Source organism: Argiope bruennichi, chromosome 9, assembly GCF_947563725.1.
Source record: "Argiope bruennichi chromosome 9, qqArgBrue1.1, whole genome shotgun sequence".
In the NCBI taxonomy this organism is placed as follows: domain Eukaryota; kingdom Metazoa; phylum Arthropoda; class Arachnida; order Araneae; family Araneidae; genus Argiope; species Argiope bruennichi.
The window spans coordinates 13,398,799-13,416,961 of record NC_079159.1 but is presented as its reverse complement, the minus strand read 5'-3'; the positions used below and the strand labels follow the sequence as shown (position 1 = coordinate 13,416,961).

Below are 18,163 nucleotides of genomic sequence, written 5' to 3'. Positions count from 1 at the left end.
TTCCAAGTTTTTGCATAAATGGTCAATTTTGGAATGATCATGAATGACCATACTTTATAACTATTCTTTTCTTAGATAGATAGTAAAGATACTGAACTCTTTACAATTTATTATATCTTATTATTTTTGATATTTAGAATACACATATCACAATTGAGAAAATTTTTAATCGAAAAAAGACGTGAGCATTAATTTTCATAACAGTGTACACGAAAGTGCTGCTACATCTCTAATAATAATCACGATGTGACTTCTTGCACTACATCATAAAGTTTCTGAGCTAAATTATCAACTTCATCTTTAAATTCACAACGCTCTTGCAATTCTGTTGGGATAGCTTCTATTCCGTAATATGCCCCTGCAATGCTTCCTGCCATAGAGGCAATAGTATCTGTATCTCCACCAACTGATATTGCAAAGTAGATGGTACGTACAAATGGATTCAGACACTGAAAGGGAATAAAAAGATATAACAAATAAGATAGATTTGACAATTAATAAAACTTTGATAGCAGCAGACAAATGATAAGATACTAAAAAGTAAAAGAATTTACAACATTAACACATCTTCTTCCAAATTAATAAGAATAGACAAAAATTTATTAAGTGCTTTTTCTTTAAAATTAAAGTTTTTTTACTAACATGACATACTTTTACTATTATTATTTTATTGTAAATTTATAAAACATTATTTGGTTCCAACAACTTTATTGAAATAACATGAGCAAGCTTTTTAATGTTGTCTTCATTTATAGACCTTATATCTATTAATTCTCACTTGTAATTACACTGCTTGCAATCTGCTGAATATTTTCTATAGAACTTTTCATCCACTAGATGACATGCCGAAAATGGGGTGAGAAGTTTCCAGCATTGTAATTTTTGCTCACTTCCTTGGTAAATAAAGTAATTAGGTACACTGGCTCCTTACATATTGGGACATACTACTGACCAGTAATAGCCATTAGGACTTGGCTGCTATGATGGTGATTGAGTTTACTCCTGATCTTATGTGAAAGTACTTCTTTTCTTTCATCAGTTGTTCATGACTAGACCGTTTAAGAAATTGAATTTATTCTTTAACCTCTTCCAGTAAGATATAATAATACAAAAATTTTGCATAAAGTAATCATTTAGTTTTTATTTTTTAAAAAAATTATAATTCTTATATATTATTGATATAAATATAATTGCAATTCGTAAGTTCATATTCTTCAAAATACTCTAATGACTTTCGATTAGCACCTAGTTTTGCAAAATTAGAGCATTTATGCCAGACACTCTCGAAAATTATTTTATTTCAGGTTCACCATCTAGCACATTTTTGTCTGTTTGGTAATATTTTACTATAGTTGATTTCATTATCAGTATCAAGTAAATGTATGCTTATTTTTTTCCGATTCTTCAGAATCCCTCCATTTACTTTAATCTGCATTACTCTTATCCATTTTAATGTTTATTTCATGACGCATTTTTCTTTTAGTAAAAATATATATTGATCTCGCCAATGTTCATAAGAATAAAACCCCGTTGACTATAACTTATAACCACGAAATTCTGCCGATAAATAATATGTGACATTGATTTCTGATAACAACATATATAATAAAAGAGCTGCTGAATTCAGTGCACTAGAAATTTTATACCAAACTTATTATCATATTCGACAGTAACTTTAGCCTCATGGCAAGTATAGCTTGTCATTGTGTTACGTATGACATGAAAAATCAATGATGATACTTGATATTTTACTGGAAGGTGTTATCTCTCTTCAGCAACCTTTGATCTCCCAAAAGGTGTATGTTCTTTTTATCACATCAAATGTCAAAATTCTGCCTACATACATAATCAGAACTAAATATATGTAATTTTTATTTAAATTAAGAAAATGCTACAAAATCATTTTCATTTAAAGTATATATTGCAGATATAATTTAACAGGTTTGTAATCACAATCACTAAAGTGAATTACCCTCCCTGCCTTAGCAATTAGCGTGACCGAGTCCTAACAGCCATCACCAACTACAATACAGATTATCTCATAGAAGGCATGTCCTTGAATCACCACAGCTTACTTTTGATCTAAGCAACATTATTTTTTACTACAGTAGGTCTCTTGAAACACTGAATGGCCTTACTTTGATACAAATAATTTGGAAATTAACTGCCTTGAGTGCATTGAATGGTTACTCTTTATGTAATAAACAAAAATTAGGCTATTCACAGATATTATGATGCATAATTTGCATTGTATCCATGAACATGACATTTTTCAGGAACTCTTGAAAGTAGATAAAATTACATTTAAGGGGTTAAGAAAATATACAAATGATACTAATGCCATTGAAAAGAGAATTGTTTGCATTTTAAAATCATAGTTATTTCAGTACAGAAATAACACAAAAAAATCTAAAATTAAACTAATTTTTGTTTCATAATTAAATATTTTAAAAAATTAATTTTTAATGTAAAAAATAGCACAGTTGTGTTAGAAATGGTTACCAGAACAGCATATGTAGATTTCATTTTACTACTACTGCTTACGATTTTGGAGAAGTTTTTATGACAGACAGAATACATTTTCTGCTTTACAATATTTATATAAATAATGAAAAAAAATTAACTTGAAGTTATACAAAACACTAAATCCATTACAAAATTTAATGAATTTTGATAAAATACTTCTTTTAAAAGGTTAAATACATTCCATGTTTAACGATCTTTTTTGTGGGGGGGGGGAGGTAGATTATTTCAGGGAGGGAAGGAAGAAAAAGTATTGAATTTCAAATTCTAACACTTACGTCATAGTCAGGAAATGGCTTCATTCCTCTTAAAAAAGAATATATCGCTGTGGGAACTGATTTATGAGCAGAAACATCATGGCCTGTGTATAAATTGTTAATATTAATTTCCAAATAAAAGGCTTTCAAATGTGAAATATAACAGGAAATATAGAAAATTGATATAACAAAAAAGTATTTTAAATAATAGAACATTATTTTATTATATAGTCTACTTCTTTCATATTATACAGAAATTATAGGAATAAATGAAAATTAAGCTAATTATTTGTAGGCAGTAAGGAATAAACTTTTACTTCTCATTAACTCCTTATTATAGGCACATACAATGTTATACCGATTTTATTAGTTCTCTCTGATCATGGCCCAACTGCTAGTTCCAAACCATTTGAGTCCCAGTCAGGAAAATGGTTTTAGTCTATTTCCACAAATGCCTTGAGGAAAATTTAATAATGGATACTTGTATGACTTTTTATGATGACCTGTACTGATTTTATATAACTTAGTCCTGACTATATCTTTAAAAACTATTATAAATCAACTTAAAAAGTTTACATTTTTTAATATACCATGAAAAGTAATTGAACCGGAAAAAAAAGTTATTAGTCAAAAATGTAATTACCCAAATACTCAGCAATTTCTTCAGCTGAAATATCCTCTTGATCTTGCAAATAAATTTCTTTTATTTTTTTCAAACTTTCACAGTATGGTGAATTATCCTAGAGTTATAAATAAAAGAGACTGATAATAACATAACATAAAAATAACATAATAATTTGATAATATTCATAAATAATCGTGACATTACATATTTTTTATGAGAATAATAAAAGGAAAGCAACTTAATAAAATCAGTGGTTTCCAAAGTATGTGTCACCACACCGTGGGGAATGTCAACTTTCTAACAGGGGCTTCACAAGATATACAATTTTCATTAGTGCAAAATGATCGAGGAAGTTGCGACGAAGAACTGAAAGTTCACTACTTGCATATGAGTTGATTTCAAAAGACCTATCAGGATATTGAAATTTTGTTATAATATTTTTAAAATATGTGAATGATTATTTGTTTTCAGAAAAATATAGAGTATGTACAAGAAGTAGTCAAAAAAATGTATCTTCAAAATGCTTTGAGTGAATTAATTTGCATATAAACTTTGTAAAAGCTAAAAATTCCATTAGCTAACTTTTTTTTTTTTTGCAAAACTAGATTGTTTGCAGTTGTCAAATTATCATATTGTTACAAATCTGTAATGTTGCTTCTCAGCACGGTTAGTTTAATCACTGGAAAGACCGTTTTACGATCAACTCTGTTGGATGCTGACCGAGTACCAAGTCAGTGATCTCAGAGCTTGGCGACAAAAATAGATAATACCAGAATTTAAATAGATAATAATAAAAATAGATACTTCCAGAATTTTGGTGATAGAGCCAATAGGAACCGAGATATGCCTGACTGTCCCAGAACTTTCTTTGCCCGCCTCCAGGAATTATAAAAGACCAGCAGTCTAAAGCCGAAGACAGTCGTACAGTATTGTAGAAAGAGTCAACAGTGAATAGTTGGATCAGTCCAGTCAAGAGCAAGTATTGTGTGGAATTCAAGTGATTGTTGAACTGAGCTGTGTGCCGAGTCCTGATGTTTATTATAGAAGCAGCATCGAGTCGTGTAAGGAATAGCCAATCAAGTAATAGTGAGTTGGCAGTTGGATAGAGCTAAAGTGGCGAATTGCAGGCTCCAGTTGGGAGAGATCGTAGAGAGTAGCTACGAAAATTCCCTCCTCCTCCAGCTGAATTCTGTCTGGTTGCTTTGTGTGCTGTCGTTGTTATTACTACTAATTACTACTTATGGGCTAATGTTTGTTGTAATGTGCTGCTGTGTGTTGCCTGTGTTCATCTTTGTATATTTGTTGTCTGCATGACAACAAATATACTGTCTGATTGTGTTTTTCTATTGACTAACAAATCAAAAAGAAGCCTGAATTTCCTAAACAATATAAAAATCAATGCAGAGAAGATGAATAATGATATAGTCTACCTCACTGAATATATTATATAAATTTTAATGTAACTTAACATGTGTCTCATGTGTTTTTATCTAACTTATACAGAAATTATTATTTTGCAAATTGGACTTATAAAATTTGTTGGACATAGGTACTATTAAAAAAAAATCCAGATTCAACCAGGGTGAATAAAAAAATTAGCATATGTTTGCATTTGCTGTAAAATAAGAAAGGTGAGAGTTTCAAATTCAGATTACTAAAATTTCTATCAACTCATCAAAAACAATAATATTTAATTTTTAAAAAAATTTTGGAAAAAAAATTATAGGAAATTTACACTTTATAGGCTCGATTGGTTATCTTAATATATATTTTTTAGTTTACTCTTAATACTGAAACAGCAATAAAATGCACACACAAAAAGAAGTATATAATATTGTTAAAACATGCATGAATAAATAAAATGTACTGTTAATTAAAAAAAAATTAGAAAAAGAAAGTATTGAAATTGGTATATTTTTCTTAAAGTATAAGAATGGTTTTTATGAAATAATATTTTCCAAAATTATTGAGGAAAATTGTACAAATTTCAACTGATTTATATTTAAAAATTAATTAAAATTTGAAAAGATCTTTTTTTAGTGAGCATTACTATAAAAAGAATAATCAGGAGTCACATTTGGTAATTTTAAATCCAACATTCCTCCTCAAATAATTTTGAATGATTTTTGCATTATGCACATTGCAATTCACAGACATAATATGCCGATCAATAAACATTGTTGCTTGCTGATTAAAAAAGCTTTCCCCAAGAGTATATAAAATAATAAACTGTCAATATGTATGTATGGACATTACAGCTTGAACGCTAAAATATTATTGCTATTTCTTTGTAAAATTGTAATTTTCGCATTATAGAAAGATAATTAATTTTTCAATGATTAAATGATAAAAATCAGCTGTTTGTGCCATTTAATTTCATATTGCTTAGGATTATATTGTGATGTTGTATCTTTTTTTACATCAGTAAGATGCACAATGGATTTTAAAATTAAAATAACAAGGCTCATTTTATTTGCATCATGCTAATATGAGTAGACTAACAATAATTTCTGAAACTAATTGCTGAATTTCGCCATAAGAAATCTGAAACTACAAAAACTGAAACCAGATAACAATTCTGGAGATTAGTATCATCTCGATATTTCTTACTGATGACTTGGATTTCATCAATTAAGTATCAGAAAAATCTTTCATATTCAAAATAATTTATTGTGTGTATTCAAAAATGAAATCTCTGTTACAAGAAAAATTGCAAAAGAATACATTTGAAATAAATTTAACTCAGTTAATTTGAATCTTTTTAATACACTTTTTTCATTGCTAATTTAAACTTTTCTCCAGTTCTATGAATGTCATATTCACATTTATTTTGATTAGTCAGAAGTCTACATTAAAAATTGTTTTTATTTGAGAACATTTGTAATTTAAATAATTTTTAAGAGCCTTAATTCAATATAAATTTTATTAGAGCAAAATGTATTCGATGAAAAATTTTATAAAAATATGTTCATCGTTTTGAAAAACTGAACATATTTGATGTGAACTATTTATTTTAAAATTTTAAAAAACAATTATTGTGTTAAAAGAGCTGTATATTATTTCTTGATGAAACACTGTTTATTTATTTATTTATTGAAGTCATTTATTAAAATTAATTATAAATATTATTATTTTATTTAATGTTTACTAATAATGTATTAAATTATAAAAATTAATTTTTAGTTATTTTTAGTTTAAAAATAGTCTTTTTTTATTTTCTTGGTATTCTTAATTTCAGACTCCATATAAAAAGTTGAGTTAAAAAAATAATAATAAACTGAATTTTTATTGAGATCAGCTTTGATTTTGTCAACTTCATTATTAATTGAAGAAGCTCAATATAAGGGCTTCATAGCCATCTATAAATCTCAAATTATCTAATACTGTAGAATTTTTTTAAGAAACTGCAAAATAATTTATAATTTACTATCAAAGAAAATAATTTAAAAGAAAGCTACTTATTTATTGGAATAAAAATTAAACACATTTTCTTAAAAGATTATTGAGCAAATTTGTCTTTTAATTAAATCTATATAATAACATACCTGATATTCACCTTCATTTCAATAGTTTCCATTTTCTTTTCCAACTGATTAATAAACTCAACTGGATCAAACTCTTTTGATGAATCCGATTTCAGAGCAGCTTTAACAGCGAGACACTGAAGAATAGCACCATTATATCCATTGGGATGATTGTGTGTTATACGAGAACATTCTTCAACATCACTCTAAAAAAAGTCAATAAAACTGGAATATTATTATTAAAAATAAAGAGAAATGATACCAACAAAAGAAAAAAAAGAGTGACAGATAATATAATAAAACAAAAATTCCTACACACCATTTATGTATTTACATTTCTTAAATTACAAATAATTAATCATTAATTTTTATTAGAAAAGTTTTTAATGGAGTTTATATAAAATACTAAGCAATTAAAATTAAGCATATAAGAATTTTCAGCATAATTTTCTTTATATTCCTTCCTCTCATCAACACAGTTGCATGGGGGAAGAAAGATCAATTGTACATTAAATAATATAAATTAAATGGAACTTAAAATGCCTCCAGAGTTATCTATCTCCAGGCATGTAAAATTATAAAGGTTGTCTGCCCAATTTTCAGTAATTTTTTTTAATGTTTTCAAAAATATAAAAACAAAAACATTTGAAACACTCCAGAGTTAAATAGACTTTTATTTACAGCATTATTTAAAAATATAATGAAGTTCAAGTTTTTTTTAATAATAATGTCAAGGTAACTAAGAGTTTATAATATAGGAGTAAAGCTGCTTCAAATGTAAATATGCAATTAGATTTAAAAAACAATTAATAGAATAATTTCAAAATAGTTCATTTTGTAAAAGAAAACAATAGGAATCCTTAAATATTGATATGATATACTCACTCTGTACAAATTGAGGAACTTTCATAAACAAACAAAAAGAATAAGTCTTCAAAATATTTAATTTCAGTTTTTGATAAAATCCAAGACAAAAATTTAAAAAATATTGAAATATGCATATCTGGAGGAGGATTAAAAAAATTCACCAAAATAATTAAATCACACACATATTTAAGGCTTCTTAAAAATTTTGAATATGTTACCTTTTTTAATTTGAAAATATTTTTAAATTCGTATTTTTGACTGAAAAAATTCTATCATAATCACAAATCAAGGAAAAGAAAAAGAACAATTAATTATAAAGTAAATAATATTACAGTTGAAAAAGTTAATCAGTAAAGTCATTTTTTCCTCTTTCACAATAATCCTAAAAATTGAAATCTTAAATAAACAAAATGAAAAATAAACTAGTGTGGGATTTTTTTTTTTTTTTTTTAATTTAACATGACTCTTCCTCGGCCATAATTTGGAAGTTAGCCATGAAACTGTAACCCTTAATGGTTGTAATTCACCTCTCAATGACACCTCTTAAACACCAAATGTTTCATTGCTGCGGTTGTATGGCAAGTGGGAGGTTACAAGACAGAAAAAGTCAAAACTCGCTCTCTCTGAAATGAGAATGCAATTGTTTGTCAATTGTTCCATTGCTGATGCTTTACTGACATCTTCAGTGCTATATCACTGCCTTTAGAGTTTAATTTTTAATATATTATTGAGGCCAAAAATGAATAAAGAAAATTATTAACATCTCAACTATTAATAGTGGCACTGAATGTTTTAAAAACAATTTACAAAATGATTTTCATTCTAATGTGATTAGGAATGGCATCAAAAATTTTAATTGGAAAACAGTTATGCTACTTATTGAGAATTTATGCAAAGGTTAAAATGTGAAATGCCATCAACAACAGATAATGAGGAGAAATTATATGGAAAACTATATATCTTGCAATTTGATGATAAAGGAAAATATTATTAGAACATATTAAGCAGTCATTATAAGTTGTCTGAAGATAGAAAAACAATAATATAATTCTGTGAAACGTAACAGAAAACCATTCCTTCCAGTTAGAAATTGTTTTAAAAAATATTATAATTAAAAACATCTAAATAATTATTTGAATCTCATGTATTTGTAATATTTTTGAAGAAAAATAATATTTTTAAGATATTGAAAATGTCTCGTACACAGTACACTCTGAGTATACGTCCTAATATGGCAGAAGGAAAGGCCAGATAACAAAAAAGCCAGATAACCTGGAGTTCTATGAATTCATTCTTTGCCCATCAATACCAGAAGACAAAGTTTTTATACCAAAACACACAGTTACAATATGTATTTTCTAACTTCTTATTGAGTACTAAACCTTCCATTCATCTCACGCCATATAGAATGTGAAGGTGGCCCCGGCCCTGTGCGAAACATAGAAGCAATTGCTGGTAATGTGGCAAATCAAAATAGAAGGCTCTGTACTGGCAGTTTATTTATATAGTGTACTGCAAGAATTTATTAGAGAGAAAGCAAGTTAAAGGATATAAACTGTTCTCATTTTAACATGAATTCTGTGCACTCACTGTGGTATACTTAAAAAAAAACACTAAGCATACACCAAGAACAACTTTAGAATCCTTGTATGTGCTGTGCAGTTATAATCAGGAACAGCGGCAACAATTGAAGTCCATTACACACTGACAAAACAATGAGCAACTAGTCGAACGCTGCTCTTTTCCTGTCACAAATTATTTTTTGCACGACATATAGGAGGATCATAGCAGACGCCTGCTTCCAATATCTAGGCAACATTGCGAATGTAATGCCTTGCCTTCCTCAATTAATTACAATAAAGAAAACTAGGCTGGATAGTCACGAATAGGATACTTGGGAGTGTATTGTATTTACCAAAATCAGCTGCAACCTAGTAAGTATTGAAAATAAAAAGCTAATGTCCAATGAGGATTTTTTTTAAAAAGTATATGTGGTATATAAATATACATATTATATACATATTACAGGTATTTGTAATTAATACATTGAAACTTACCTGAAGGGATTCATCTGTTTTGCTATGATTAAATAATGCAATTGGTGCAATTCTCATAGCTGCTCCATTGCCATAAGAGCCAGAACCATTAAATTGCATTTTTCCAGGCAGAAAGACATCCTCAAAATTTGTTTCTTTTAAAGCACTGAATACACTTATCACATTCATACCATAACCTCGTTTTGGCTGACTGTAAAATTCAGCAACAAATCTGCAATTTAGAAAATAATTTTTTTCAGTTTCATAAGATTGAATAAATCCATGTAAAAAAATTTAGTAGGTAGAACTTTCAGATAAAAAAAAATACAAGTAATATTAATAATTATGTGACACCTATATAATTAGCTAAATGAGTAGTTTATATTATTAATTAATTTTATTTGATACATTAATGCTTCATTTGGGAGAAAACATGAAAATAATGACTAAGAAATAAAAATTTATATTTTAACAGAAATGCTTACATTTCAATGCATTTACAGCTGTTTCTATATATGTGTGTGTCTATCTATCTATATATGTAGTATTTTTTAATACATATTAGCTGTAATATTTAACAAGTCATAAAAAAGCGAAATGTACGCTTCTAAATGTGAATACAATGTTACATAGTGAATCATTTGATTTTATTCAAATGGACATTTTATGCTTAACCAAACATCTAATTTTTTTTTTATTTCTTAGAATTAATATTTTTAATTATAATATGATTTTTTAAACCAATCTAATATTTGTGAGAGAAAGATTTTTATTTCAGATATTGTATACAAAGACAAAAACTTATGTATTTTATTCAGCAAATAAACATATAAAATGTTCATTTATCTTACAAGTGGGAGCATGAAACATTAAGCACAGTTAATATGGAATTTTTAAACTACTTTTATAAGTAACTCTGCAAACTACTGTGACTGCATTAATTTTAAAAAGCAGATTATTTAACATTCATTTCAACTATCTTGTTTATAAGAAAGTACAATGAATGAATGTTATCTATATCAAATATTTAAAATGCTTTTTTTTAATAAAAATTTATTTCTTTAAATGGATATGAAAGAGGACAGGACAAGAATACTTAGAATAAACCTAATCTTTAAAACCAAATTGTGAACAACTAAAGAGCAAAAAAAGAAGAAGAAATGTTGAATAGAAGAGAGGGGAATTAATAATAACTCAACTCTATCTATACACGCATTCATAAACAGTTCTGGGATTAAACTTATGAGCCCAGACTGCCTGATATCGTCCCATTCGACAGACACCTGACTCAGGTACTTTGGAGCGGTTAAATGAGCACTCATCGAGAAATACCTTAAACTCATTTAACCATCCCAAAGTGTCCGAGTCTCATAGAAAGCCTGCATACAGAGGGCGATTTTGGGCGAGCCCCTTGTTGAATTGGGCGGTCAGGGTTCATAGTGTTAATAAAAACTAATTATAATTCATGTTTGCATTTATTATTCCTACACATTAAAAATAAGTAAATGCCAAAACAGAAGATTAGACATCAAAAGTGTTATGAACATTATTAGATGATTATTATACAAAGAGATATGGCTATGCAGTCTCTTTGAATTATATCTGAAAATATGAAGAATTCTTACAGTAAATGGCAAAATATGAGAAGAGGAAAATCCAAATATATAAATAATAAATTACAAAAAAATAGCAAAACAGCAGGACCATTCTCCATCCATATTCTCATATGCAAATACAACAACAAATATTTTGTGTTTGAAGTACACTGAAAAAGAGACAATGCATTTTAAATGTCTTTTTCTTGACCATCTACAATTTTGGAGACAAAAATGCATATATATATTTTTTTCATTTGTTTACAATATTATAAGTTTCATTATACTAGCTGAGAAATGATCAATTTGTATATGGATACAAACAATTTTGATACAGAGGTTTACCAATTGTATGACAAAAGTATACATCAGTTATGTGTTCTTATGTTTTCTGCTCATGCACTGAGTAAATGAAATACATATCCTCTGTGATGTGCTTACTTTAAATAAATAAAAAATATTCCATCTATTTCATTGTTTTTTTAAAGGATTATACTTAAATGTATATTAATGGATAGGCATAGTAGTTGGATTTCATTGAATATTTAATAGAAACTAAGATGCTTAGTATAAAGACTGTATATTAAATTTTATTTAATTTATTCTGTTTCTGAACTATGACATTTAATCAAACAAACAAACATAATTTAATTTTTTTTTCTTTCTGAGGATGGTTCAAGAATGTCTAAAGTATATTAGTCAATCAAAATCTCAAAATTGAATCTTTTTGATGGTTTCAACATTTTTCTTCTTGTATACATAAAAGGAAAACCCTTTTCATTGTTAAAAAAAAGTATTTATTAATTAATGGTGAAAGAGCCCAAACTCACCCAATACAGCAACAAATTCAAATTGGTATTGCAACCCTATAAGCATACTTGAGAAGGTCTCTAACTTACAACTTTCACCATTGAGTTGTCAATCCTTCACCGTTAATTAATAAGTACCAAAACATTAAATTTGATTATATATATATATATAAATTAATTAATTAATGAAGATTTTTCCTCAAACTTTTGCAATTGAATTACACTATGAATACAATTAGCAATGTCAAAGAAGGGGGAAAAAAAAGCTAAAGCTTTGAAACTACATATTAAACTATACGACTCACTTTTTTGCCAAATCTTTAGGATCAACTTTCTTGTTTTCAACCAAAGAGCTTGCAACTGAGAGTGTCATACAAGTATCATCAGTATAGGGAAATATTTGGATTGAACCTATTTTTTATAAACACAATATTAAAAATCCACCACTTATAAAAATAATGAAATAAGAAATTATTTTAAATAAGACATAAATTTAGTTTTTTTTTATATCTAAGTAAACTTATTTTTATATGAACTTTCTTCAAGTCCCTTTTCAGTCTTACATTAAATATTACTTAACATTTCTAATTATAAACCACTTAAACATTATTAAAAAAGTTTGATTGTTAAAGAACAACAAAATTTTATAAAATAGAAAATTAGCTTTTAAAAATGTATTTGCTTAAAAAATATGCACTTCATTTTTAGTTCCAGTACAGAAATTGAAAATATAAGCTTGAAACAAATAACTCTGCAAATAATCAGTTCTTTGGAGTGATAATTAAGAAAGACATTTAAAAAAGAATTTCAATTCAAGACTTCATTTCACTAAGTTATATGGAAGCAAAAGATAAATTCAGTACCCTAATAATAAATTACATGAAAAATAAATGAATGCATACTATATTTTGATGTAATTGATGAAAATTAAAAATGAAAAGAATACATATCTAATTTTTTTATAAAAAAAAACTGAAGAAAATCTTATATGAAATTCTCTATGGAGAAATAATATGCAAAATTATGAGAAATAATGGAGGGGAGAAATAACAGATTCATTATATATTTGGCAAAAATTATTTACTTCCTTATCCATTACTTACATTAACTATCCTGAAGATCAGGGAAATTTAAATTTCATAGTCACTTATAAATGAAATAAAGTTTTGAATAAAATGTGGAAAAAGAAAATATCATTCAAAATTTTTTGAAATGTTATCTGATTTAAGTCGAAATATTTATATACATAAGATATAATCGATGTAAGAGTTCATTACCTCCAGTTAATAAATTATAGAAATAATTTCCTAAAATTCTTTTCGACACACGGGAATCACCTTCGAAAGGCGCACCCAGACAATCTCCAATTAAAGAACCTATCATGCAACCTCTGAATTTCGACAAAAGTCCGGCATTTGTTATAGCGGAAGTCATTTTGATGGGGAGATAATGTCCCTCTAAAACTGAAATTTTGTTTTTCTATTGAAATATCCGTTTAGTTCGACGATATCATTTCGCAGACAAATTCGATTTTTTGTGACTCAGACTGCAGCACTTGTTTATTTACGTTTACGTCCGGGTGATAATGAAATTTGTATAGATTGCCAGATATGGGGTAATAACCAGTCAGTTTTGAATTGTGAAATGTGTCCATTGATACTAAAGAAAAATTATTTCTTCTAAGGTTAAAATGAAGTTAATATTTGATCAAGATTCAATAGAGAGGTTTATATATATAGTTACTATTTTATTCTAAAAGTCATTTTAGATGCAAAGAGATGTGGAAATGTATTAAGCTGTAGTATGGTTTTATTTAACAATATTCAATGTCTAGTATCGCTTTTGGTATTATTTCACGAAAATTTAGCAAACTAGAAAATATCTTAATTAATTTATTATCATTATTTTTCTTGGCAGAAATGCAAGCAATACAGCCTCGAATCATCAGCAATTCTTCCACAAGAAAAATATTTGCTCCTGAATTTAAATTTATCACTATTAATTTAATAGGAAAATATTTGCTCCTGTCTTTATTCCTAAGTTCGTTAAAAAGTTTTTAGGACAATTAAGAAGAATGCTGAATTTCTATTTGAGAGTGAGAAGCTGGCACTGTGAAGCAACGAAAAAATCATGCTTAAATCTCTTGTTTATGTGGTATGTGGAAACTTGCGCCGATGCAAAAATCAAAATTACACTTTCCCTCTCTTTTTTTTTCAAAATATTACCCATATATTTGAAAAATTTATATTAAAAGTCTACAAAAACATTAATTTAAATCATTAATTGATGAAATATCAAAATTCTAAAATTTAGAATTGAGATACCTTGAAGATTCTCTAATAGCACACAATATTTTAAAAATTTTATAATAAAATATTGGAAAATTTGGAAAAATATTTGCACAATATTGAAACGATGCAAAATATAAGACTTTCGTTATTGGCTTCCGATATGCCCTATAAAATTTTCCAGCTCTATAAACGTTCTCTTATTACAGAAATACGATTGCAATCCAACCAGCTAATGAAGAAGAAAGAACTAAAATCATTGAAATGTTAACAGAGAAAAAGAAAGTATTCATTGTATCTGAAAATTATGAAGAAAGGCCAATAAAAGCTATACTGAAAAGACTCCCCCTAAATGCAGATAAGGAAGAAATCATTAAAGAACTCGAAGAAAGAAACTACTGAATTATTAGAATATCTCAACTTAGAAAGTACAAGATTAAAACCCTATACCCAATATTCCTATTCGAAATCAAGATGTCTAGAAGTGCTCTCAATATCTACAACGAAAAATCCCTCCTACATCTAAAACTCAAAATTGAAAGCTACCGAAGAAAAACAATTGCAATCATCTGCTATAACTGTGCACGCTTTCATCATTCAGCCAGTAACTGCAGATTAACACCCAAGTGTATTAAATGCGGTGGATCACACGCAACCAGGAGCTGCAGCATAACAGAAAAAAATTCAAGATCCAGTTTGGGTAAGCTGCAAAGAAACAGGACATACAGCTGCAGGGAAAGGCTGCATTAAATTTCCATCAATCAATGGAAGACCCTCCTACGCAGAAATAACGAGAAAAAATCAAAGAAATCAAGACCCCCACCTCGAAAACAGAACACATAGCCTACTTTGACAGCTAATGAAGAATTCTCCTGCCGCCTAGAAACCCTGAAAATCCTAAAAGAACTTAGAGGAGTACTTAAAGAATTCCCCAAGTTAATAGAAGCAGCCAAGCTAGCAAAGAAAACTGATAACAAAGAAGAGAAAAAGATGATGATCCTCAACGCTCTGATCGGCTAAGTTAAGTCATTCCTCTGCAATAACCCAGCATCCTGATTGGTCACCTACGAACAATAGTTTATCCCTCACCGAACTCAGAAAACCATCCTGCATCACCCTCTCCTACTCCCCTGACAGCCTGCTTTCCTATTGGCCAAGACATCCCACCCACTCTCCCTTACCTGCAAAGAGCAAATTTCGTTTGAAGAATCAAGGCAGTTTCTCTCCTTCCACCGTACTATCAGGAACCACAACAGTTCATGCCATCATACCTAAAACTCAAGTGTAATCAGCCAGTTATGTCGTTAAGGGGATAGTTCTATTCCAAGGACGGGTGCCCCGATAAGCCTACCATCGAAGTCGAAACGTTCTCTTATTATTCATTCAACTATACAAAAAGTTATTTTTAGCACATGTCTTGATCACGGTTTAACCTCACTTCGCCATTTTTCATTTAATTTGGATTCGAACGCTGGACCTTTTGGTCAGCAAATGATGTCGCATCCATAAGGCTAGCGAAACACTGCTCTCGACGCCCACATCACGGGGAAGACGCGCTACCCCTATGCCAGGACGCCGGCTCAAATTATCTCTTGAATGTCTAATCCTTTCAGGTAAAACACATAAAAGGAATAATGAACACTTATATCTTGTTCTTATTTGCGTTATTTTCAGTATTGTCATCACAATGTTGAACAATATTGATAAATTTAGAAGTTAAATATAGTTTTCACAATATTGTTTAAAGTTGTTTAATGTAGAATTTACCATGCAGCTTTCACATTATTGTTCAAATGTGTACCATGTGAAATTTTCATGAATTCAAAAAAAATTCAATGAAATTTTTTCAATATTCTTAAATATTATTTCATACTTGGCTTTTAGCAAAAAAGGGTTCCAATCAATTCTTTGAAATATTTCAAATTATGAATAGAATCGATTCACGCTCCTTTTTTTTTTTCATCACGCAATGTAGTATCTTTACTATATTACGCAACATTTGCAATACGTTATGTTTTGCAGGTGATTCAAGATCATGGAACTTTCATCAAATAGCGAAAAGTAGATCGTTCTTAGCTTTTTCAATAATTCGTATGCCCTCTAAATACTCTATTTTATTCACAAAGGTTTTTTTTTTTTTCTGGATATTGCATAAACTTCAGTCAGTGAGAAGTTGCGAAAAGTTACAAAAAACTTCGTTATTATAGAAATTGTCAGATGTAATATGGAAATTGAACAGATTAAAAATATCGTTTAAAGGCAGCGGTTTACAGAATATTTCTTCAAATTAGGAAATTAGTTAAATGGAAGTTTTTTGAATGGAAATTCGCTTGCAATTTAAAATTTTACTGAATAAAGTTTCCATTTTATTAAAAAAACCCAAACAAACAAAAAAATCCCACAGATTTTAGACAATGATTATGTCGTGTCTGCGTTACCACAGAAAAGGGGTGCAGTAGCTCTTGAGGATAAAGAGCTCGGAGCACCCGAGGACAGAAGTCTGACTTCTAGCTCAATGAAGATGAAACTCACACATTCGCTTGCACAACCCCTTTTTACAGAGGCACATTCACACACCTCACAGATAAAACACAGATGAAGAACAACCTAACCGGGATTCGAACCCGGGACGCCCAGATCACAGGGAAGATTCGCTACCCCTATGCAAGGAAGCCGGCATTTTAGACAATATTAAATTAATCTTCTTTCAATTAAATTTATATAATAGTATACTTGATATTCATCTTCATTTCAAAAATTTTCATTCTCTTTTGCGGCTGACTAATAAAGCCAATGGATCAGGTTTTTTTGATGAATCTCGCTTCAGAGCAACTTAAATAGGGAGATACAGAAGAATAGCGCCATTATATCCATTTGGGTGTTTGTGGTGAGGGTGATTTTGGGTGATTGAATACGAGTACATTTTTCAACATCACCCTGAAAAAAAGACAGTATTATTGTTGGTAGAGGGAATATAGTAAAGCCAAGAAAATCAAAAGAGATTTTATCCCTAGTTTTAATACTTTAAATTTATATTGACTAATTATATATTGCTAGATCACTTGTAAATTTGCAAATAAAAATACTATTGATTAATTCAATGAACAATTCATAAAATAAAAAGAATGTTACATTTTTATTTGAAGTAAGAAATTTGTGGTGGTTGTAGCTTCATAAGACAGTTGCCGTAAAACCATAAACCGGACTAGGGGGATCACTTTTGTCTAGTGGCTATGATATGCGCTACGGACCCTAACGTCATGGGTGCGGTCCTTGGCAATGTATATCTCCACAAATTGTTTTATAAAATTAATATAGTTGTCATAAAATTTAAATTTAAGTATAAGAAAATTTTAATTAAATGATTTAACAATTTTTAATTTTTTACTTTCATTTGTTATATTGATTTATATAATTGCTGATGGAAAATGTGCAATAAACAATGGATTAAAACAACAATATACAATAAAGCAATAAAAAAGTATTATTTTAAATGTATAATAAACTTTGCCCAACGCTTGAGAATATGCCATTAGTTCCGAATCTGTAAAACCAATTGCTTACAATTAGTCTCATCGCTAAAGAGGGATTCTTAATGAATTCTGAATGGATGTCTGGTTAATAATCCTGAACTTGGTG

General features: G+C 28.7%; 1 protein-coding gene across 1 annotated transcript; it reads right to left on the bottom strand.

Moving 5' to 3' along the window:
* Positions 1–147: 147 nt before the first annotated feature.
* On the bottom strand, positions 148–13,841 carry LOC129985154 (ADP-ribosylhydrolase ARH3-like). The gene is made up of 7 exons (XM_056095076.1): positions 13,514–13,841; positions 12,542–12,647; positions 9,854–10,064; positions 6,962–7,135; positions 3,424–3,520; positions 2,802–2,884; positions 148–449 (listed from the first exon to the last, which is right to left on the bottom strand). The coding sequence occupies exons 1-7, from the start codon at positions 13,668–13,670 to the stop codon at positions 240–242; spliced, it is 1,038 nt and encodes a 345-aa protein (XP_055951051.1). The 5' UTR covers positions 13,671–13,841; the 3' UTR covers positions 148–239.
* Between the last annotated feature and the right edge of the window lie 4,322 nt (positions 13,842–18,163).

Excerpts from the sequence above, each read along its gene's own strand:
- LOC129985154 (XM_056095076.1), bottom strand. The coding sequence starts at position 13,670 with ATGACTTCCGCTATAACAAATGCCGGACTTTTGTCGAAATTCAGAGGT. Across the intron at positions 3,521-6,961 it reads TGGAAACTATTGAAATGAAG|GATAATTCACCATACTGTGA; the intron begins GTGAATATCAGG and ends TTATAACTCTAG. Across the intron at positions 2,885-3,423 it reads AGAAATTGCTGAGTATTTGG|GCCATGATGTTTCTGCTCAT; the intron begins GTAATTACATTT and ends ATTTATACACAG.